The following is a 7,988-nucleotide window of genomic DNA, read 5'->3' as shown; positions in this document are numbered from 1 at the left end:
GTTGAACACAATAGTTTTGATCTCAATTGCCCTTAAAAGGACAGTTAGGTCTCAAAAGCATCAAGAAAAAGAAATTAAATTTAGGCATGGATGTTACAGAATAGCGAAACCAGACAAAGAAAGGAAGAGTTCTTGTCTCAATATTTGACAAACAAACAGAAAGGCAAGCGAGATGTCCAAAAATTCAATCTATGGGACTGTTTTTGGCGCGCAAGATTTTGAAGACGCCAACACGTATTGTTAAAGCTATTTGACTACACCAAGTTTTCCCAGCCAGCGTGTTCTGGTTATTGGTTTGTCCCCTGAAGAAGGCATCCAAGGATGCTGAAACCGGGATCCTAGTTGGAACCTTAGTCTTCAGTTTTGTGACTTTGATATTGAGACTTTTATTAAATAACAGTACTGTTGGTTGAATTTTTGGACATCTCGCTTGCCTTTCTGTTTGTTTGTTACAGAATAGCGACTAGAGCAGATGCATGCACAAATCCAAATTGGTGCCAATTAAGCATCAATTAACCCAATAATTGATTATTAGCACCTAATTGACTAATTTCTAGGCGCATCTGGGCTTTACACCCAAATTTGGGTGACCCATATAGAATCTTAGGATTCAATTCTACATATGCCACCTAAAAATTAGGTGCCAACTAGTGCAGCACTAATGCGATTCTATAGAATTACACGTAGCATTACCTAAGCAGCCTTAGGCATCACTAGGCTAACTTTAGGTGCACCCAATTTATGCCAGGGTTTTCTTGACCTAAATGTGTGTGCCTAGGTTAGGCGCCTAAGATCAAAACAGGCGTCATGATATTCTGTTGGCAAGATTGCGAGCTATGGGCATTGTGGAAACTGTGTTGGACTGGTTTCGGTCATTTGTGACAAACAGATCTTTCTGTTTGGAAGTGGACCAGGAGAAATCTGACTGGTCCATAGAAACATAGAAACGTGACGGCAGATAAAGGCCAAATAGCCCATCTAGTCTGCCCATCCACAGTAACCATTATCTCTTTCTCTCTCCGAGAGATCCCACATGCCTATCCCAGGCCCTCTTGAATTCACACAGAGTCTCCATTTCCACTTCCTCTTCCGGGAGACTGTTCCACGAATCTACCACCCTTTCCATAAAAAAGTATTTCTTCAGATTACTCCGGAGCCTATCACTTCTTAACTTCATCCCATGCCCTCTTATTGCAGAGTTTTCTTTCAAATGAAAGAGACTCAACTCATGCACATTTATATTACGTAAGTATTTAAACATTTGTATCATATCTCCCCTCTCCCGCCTTTCCTCCAAAGTATACAGATTGAGATCTTTAAGTCTGTCCCCATACGCCTTATCACGAAGACCACACACCATTTTAGTAGCCTTCCTCTGGACCGACTCCATCCTTTTCACATCTTTTTGAAGATGCAGCCTCTAGAATTGTACACAATATTCTAAATGAGGTCTCACCAGTCTTATACACAGGCATCAATACCTCCTTTTTCCTACTGGCCATACCTCTCCCTATGCAACCTAGCATCCTTCTAGCTTTCGCCGTCACCTTTTCAACCTGTTTGGCTACCTTAACATCATTACATACAATCATATCCAAGTCCCACTCTTCCGTCGTGCACATAAGTTCTTCACCCCCTAAACTGTACCGTTCCTTCTGGTTTTTGCAGCCCAAATGCATGACCTTGCATTTCTTAGCATTAAATTTTAGCTGCCAAATTTCAGACCATTCTTCTAGCTTCACGAGGTCTTTCTTCATGTTATTCACACCATCCAATGTGCCAACTTTATTGCAGATTTTGGTATCATCCGCAAAGAGGCAAATCTTACCCAACAACCCTTCAGCAATATCATTTACTTATGGTGTTCCTTGTCAGCAGTTTTGTTCAATATCTATATGTACAAGGAGTTGTGAAACTTTCATTTTTACGCTGATGACATCCAGTTCCTGATTCCAGTTGACAAATCGAAGGATGAAGCGTTGTTTGACCTCAGTAACTGTTTTCATGTCATTAAGGATTGGATGTATCAAAATCAACTAACATTAAATGTGGCTAAAACTAAAGTTTTGTTTATTAGCCTTGGGAAGAATCTGTTGTTGTGCCCTTCTGAGGTCATGCTTGATCGCGTGGCTGTTCCAGTCTTACAGCAATGTAGGCATCTGGGGGGGGGGGGGGTTTGTTAGATTATTTTCTATCCTTTAAACCACAGACATATCTCGTGTTTTTTTCAAATTACGACTGAGAGATTACTTGTAGAGTGACAATTTCAGAACAGTTATTGTGATGATGATAACTCCGTTGTTCGATTACTGTAACTCATTCTATTTAGGGTTACCTAAATGTGGGCTGCAAGCTATGCAGTTACCGCAGAATGCTGCTGCACGTCTCATTGCTCATGTCTCAAAATGTGACCAAATTACACCAATTCTTTGAGATCTTCACTGGATGCCAATCGGTGCATGGATCGAATTTAAGGTTTGTTGCATAATTTTCAGATTGTTGCAGGACAATTGTCCGTTTGTTTTGCAGTTGTACCGCCCTGTGCATGCGTTACGCTCGTCAGACAGGATGTGTTTGGAGGTGCCTCCATTGAGTATTGTCAAGCTCTCAGCGAGTTGCAAGACTATGCTATCAGTGCAGGATCCGGTGTGTTGGAACGCCTTACCGTTGGAATTAAGACAAGTTTCTACATTTCTGCAGTTTAGAAAAGATCTGAAAATGGCTTTGTTTGAGCGTTGTTTTGTCAAGTGACAAGTGGGGGAGTGGGGGAGATGTATGATTCTTTCTTTATTCTTAGTCAACATGGTTAGTGGGCATGATTTTAAAAGATTTTATTTTGATGATTTTATCAAATTTGTCTTTGTTTTGCATATTTGAGTGTATGTTTTATTTATCGTTATTATATATGTCATGTTGTTACCTGCCTAGAATTGTTGGATAAGCGGGCTATAAATATCTAATATAATAAAAGCCTAAGCTGTGCATGCGCACTCCCATCGCGTGTTCCGTTTTCCGTGCGGTGTAGGGCACCGCAGATAGGAGTGCGCATGCGCACGAAACACTCTCTCCCCCCCCTCCAAGGCGGATGTAGGCCGCGGTGGCTGTCGGCGGCCCGAGGTGGATGTCGGCCACGGCAGCTGTTGGCGGCCCGAGGTGGATGTCGGCGGTTGCAAGCTGCTGCAGCTGTTGGCAGTTGCAGGCCGCGGTGGCTGCTGGCCGCGGCAGCTGTCGGCGGTTGCAGGCCGCGGCGGCCGAGCAAGGACGGCATTTCAAAATAGGGTATAGAGAGGAAGAGGGCACACTGACTACCTGAGGGTAAGAAAGAGTAGCTGCTGAATGGGGGGATGGAAAAGGAGATGCTGGCTACCGTGGGGCGATGGGAGAAAGGGGAGATGCTAGCTACCTTCTAGCACCTGTTAATGTAACGGGCTAAACAACTAGTTTTAAATAAATAAATAAATAATGACCACAATCCACCCCCTAACCATCTCTGTAAATAGTACTACAGTATTTTGGAATTTTTAATGCTGCAGAAGCCCCAACGAGAGTGATGATATCCTAAGAACCATCCATTGCAGAAAATGTTATTTACATCTCTTGGCAAGCTGAGATTTATGGCTTCCCAATGATGTATAGCATACGCACGTCTACAAAATGAGCACAGAGAAATTGTCCTGTAAGTGATCCTGGCAGATCGAAATTCACTGGTGTGGAAACAAACAGCACAGACTGTTGATGTCTTTCCTCTTCTGTAGAACCACAGCTTCTGCAGGTGGCTGCCAGCTCCTGCGAAAACAGCTCAGAGACTTCATTTTTTGCAATCCAAATCTGAAATAAGCAACATAAATTGATATGAAAAGCTGCTGTCATTATCATTACATAAAGTTGTCCCCTGCAAAATAAATCAATTCTCCATAGCATATAGTCCTTGTGGGACCACAATTAATAGTTAATGCTTAGCTTTTGCAATTTGCTTAGCATGTATTATTTTTTTAGCTATAAGCTAATTTTAGTATAATAAGCTATGACTTGGTGTGCGCCAAATATTATCTTTTGCCCTTAACAGAAAGATGTAGTCTGTCATCAAGTTTCAAGTTTATTAGGTGTTTATATACCGCCTATCAAGGTTATCTAAGCGGTTTTATAATCAGGTACTCAAGCATTTTCCTCATCTGTCCTGGTGGCACACTAAATTGGGGTCGGTAGTTCAAGGACATCAAAAGGGGCCCTGAGATGCCGAGGGAGGGGATGTTTAAAAAGAAAAGGCGCAGAGAGGAGGAAAGATGCCAAGGAGGAGAGGCACCAGTACCAGCTGACTGCCTACAGGATGTGCCTCTTGCCACTCTCCTGTTGTGCACATAAGTTCTTCACCCCCTACACTGTACCATTCCCTCAGGTTTTTTGCAGCCCAAGACATTGCATTTCTTAGCATTAAATTGTAGCTGCCAATGATATTTTATTGAGGATAAGAAGACTCCATCTAATCTTGTGGTCACAGTAACCCCATCTGAAGGATAAGCTGTGAATAGCAACTGTCTACCTCTTGATATGATCATTTTTTTCTCCTGACTGATTAAAGATTTTTCTATTGATTGTTTATTATATATTCCTTGTAGAGAATGACATGGTGACAGAATTTGTCACTGTCCCCATCCCCATGGATAACCATGGGAAATCATCCCCATGTTATTCTTTAAGGAGAGCCCATGGGAAATCATCCCCATGTCATTCTTTAAGGAGAGAAGGAAGAATCAGAGTATGAATGGGCACAACCACTGACCGTCAAGCCTTGCACTGAAGAATGCTGATGTAGAAGGACTGAGGCTGAGATAGACACTAGAGAATGACATTGGATGGTTAGAACATAAGACAACAAGCATTGCCATACTAGGACAGACTGAAGGCCCATCAAGTCCAGTATCCTGTTTCCAGTAGTGGACAACCTAGGTCACAAGTACCTGGAAAAGCCCAAAGAGTAGCAACATTCCAGAGCTGAGATTGTGATGTCATAATGCCTCATTCCACCAATGCCTAAGAGCCAACTTAATCAGTGATGTCATAATGGGTTCATTATCCTATACTTGACTTACATTAGAATCAGAGTATGAATTGGCTCAGCCTCTAACCCTCAAGCCTTGCATTGAAGAATGCTGGTGTAGAAGGACTCAGGTTGAGATAGACTCTAAAGAATGACACAGGATGGTTTTGAATTCCCCAATTCTTGGGTGTTTTCTTTCTCCTCCCTTTTCCCATTTGCCTTATTGATATAAATAGTGTTGCTATTTTCTTCTGAATGTGTTGATTTCCTATATATAATCATGTAATGTGATTTATATAATTTATATCTAATGGTAGTAACAGCATTATTTCTTCTGTTCAAGTGTATGCTTAATTTTGAAATACTTATAAATAAATTAAAAAACAAACAACGGTATGAGTGAAAAGGGGAAGTGTTTTCTAGGCTTTGCAAATCTGTCTGGATGCCTGGCCATGTCCTCTAAAAAGAGGACATGTCTGGGTATATCTGGACATCTGGTAGCCCTATGGCCATTCTAAATTCTACTTATTTACATGCCTAATACCATGTATTATGTTCATCCAAGATTTACACCCAACCTGATAATTCTAGTTATCTAGAATTAGTAGGAGGTAGCCAGCTATTTCCTCTATGTTATTACCTCCCTCTCTGTTGCTTTATTTGTTAAAGGATGGACTTTATTCCTGTCTTGAACTTTCCGGTGTCCTTTTCTAGTTTTAAGACCTTCGGAAGGCAGTTCCACCACATTGGAGCCATCACCGAGAACATTCATTGAGTGCCGAATTTGGTGCTCAACTTTGGTCCCGAGAATTCATGCCAGCTGAAACCCATTATAAATTCTGGTGCACATATTGGGTGCAAATACCCACTATTTTGTGACGTTGAACCTGATTTCATAAATGACACCTAGTTAGACACCTGGAACAGCGCGCCTAGCTGATCTAAGTGCCTAACTTAGAGTTCCTTTTGCAAAGCCATGGTTGAGGTTTCTACTGCGGGTCAGAGAGGCAAATGCTCCAATGCTCATAGAATTCCTATGAGCATCAGATCATTTACCTCACCGGCCCATGGTAGAAACTTCGACAGCAGCTTTGTACCAATAACAAGCAATTAGCAACTTATAATTGGCTTAAATTAAAATTAATAGGGTGGTAGGCGCCTAACTCACTAGCTACCTACTGCTTTTAGGTAGGTGCCTAGTCCAAGGCGCTTAACAGAAAGTAGGCATGATTAGGGATGGATTGTGGACATGGGTATGTTTTGCATGTAGATGCCTAAAAACCTGTAACCCATTCTGATTTCTTTGGGGACAACGGGATAGAAAATAAATTAAATAAATAAATGAAGTGGACTTAGGAGCTGGTATTTAGGCCAAGAAAACCCTGGCATAAATAGGGTGCACCTATGTTCACTTTAGGCGCTGCTAGGTGTGATTCTAAGATTGACATGTGGGGCATCTTTTGTGAATGACACGGATCTTCCCATGTCCCTCCCACGGCCGCACGTTTTGAGTTGTGCACGATGCAATTTAGGTGCCTCCTGTTACAGAATAACAAGAAGCCAGACTGGTGCCCAAATCAAAATGAATGCAAATTAATTGCTGTTAGTTCCAATAACTAAATCATAGGAGCCCATTAAGTAATCATTTTGGGCGCCCATTAGGGATCCACGCCCAAATCTGGGCAAACTTTATAGAATATAAGGGAAAATGTTAATATTGCGTGAAAAAGGCCTCTTAGATTATGCCTACAAGTGCGAACGGTGTAAGCTGACGCACTAACGCAGTAGATGTACCGAGGGGAAAAGTTTGGGCAGAGACTGGGTAAAGTGTATTAGATTTATGCCTGCTCTTGAGCAGGCATCACATCTGCCCAGTAGCGTAGCGATTCCAGTCAAATATGGGAAAGGGGACCAGTTACAAACAATGTAACAGGAGTGATAAAATGCAAGTTCACAGGCTTGCTCAGAATCATGGGGTTCGCCCCAGTTTTCCCCTCCATGATTCTGAGCAAGCATGTGAACTCTGTTATATCATCCATATAATACTTTGAACAGGTCCAGGGAGTGATTTTCCTTCAGTAGCATAGCGAGGCAGAGAGATACGGGGAAGGGGACACATGCAGTGGGGGAGGGGGGGAAGGAGCTGGGGGCAGGAAGGAGTACGAGTGCCGGCGACCCCACTAAGACGGTGCATGGGGCAGACCTTCCCCCACCCACTTCTTACTACGCCACTGAATAGCATGAGCTAGTGGTACAATAACCTGACTTAGCAGCAGCCCATGTTAATAACAATTCCCATCCCCTAGTGTGGTACAATGACAGTAGTAGCCTACATTGATAGCTGCACCCTTATACGTCTATAAAATAAGCACCATCCCATAAAATAACCATTCATCTACTGTCCAAACTTTCCATTAGCTCCCTTCCACTCAGTTGCATAGTAAGGGGGGTGTGCAGTCCGCCCCGGATGTGGTCTTCCAAAAGGCGCATTCCTCCTCCTCTCCGCCGCCTGCTCCCCGCTCCTCTCCTTGTTGCGTGTAGGTGCCCCTTGCTTTCCCTCGTACCTTTTTTTTACTTCCCCAGTGTGAGGTTGCTGCCCACATCGGCGTTCTCTCTGACATCACTTCCAGGACCCACCTAGAAAGTGGCATCAAAGGGTGAGTTGACACCGACATGGGCAAGCTGCTCACGCTGGAGAAGTCAAAAAGGCATGGGGAAAGGAAAGGGGGGCCCGCGTGCCGGGGGGGGGCAGGGGAGGGGCACCAACGCACCTTACTACGCCACTGCTTCTGCTCTCAATCTGTGTCAACCTATTATTTCAGAAACCATACAAGTCCTGCTACAGTACAATAAGAAGACATTCACGCTGCATTTTCTAACATGTACAGCAGGGGTGTCCAACCTTTTGGCTTCCCTGGGCCACATTGGCTGAAAAAAATTTTCTGGGGCC

At 43.2% G+C, this 7,988-nt stretch overlaps 1 protein-coding gene across 1 annotated transcript in view; it reads right to left on the bottom strand.

The window, feature by feature from the left end:
- Window positions 1–3,612: 3,612 nt before the first annotated feature.
- The window catches only part of CCER1 (coiled-coil glutamate rich protein 1), a 78,987-nt gene continuing 74,611 nt past the window's right edge, over window positions 3,613–7,988 (bottom strand). The window contains exon 2 of the mRNA XM_033951813.1: window positions 3,613–3,828. Coding sequence (XP_033807704.1) covers window positions 3,613–3,828 — 216 coding nt within the window. The remainder of the gene's footprint in view (window positions 3,829–7,988) is intronic.

Source organism: Geotrypetes seraphini, chromosome 7 (genome assembly GCF_902459505.1).
Source record: "Geotrypetes seraphini chromosome 7, aGeoSer1.1, whole genome shotgun sequence".
Classification (NCBI taxonomy): domain Eukaryota; kingdom Metazoa; phylum Chordata; class Amphibia; order Gymnophiona; family Dermophiidae; genus Geotrypetes; species Geotrypetes seraphini.
The sequence above is the reverse complement of the archived record's forward strand: the minus strand, read 5'-3'. Positions and strand labels throughout refer to the sequence as shown.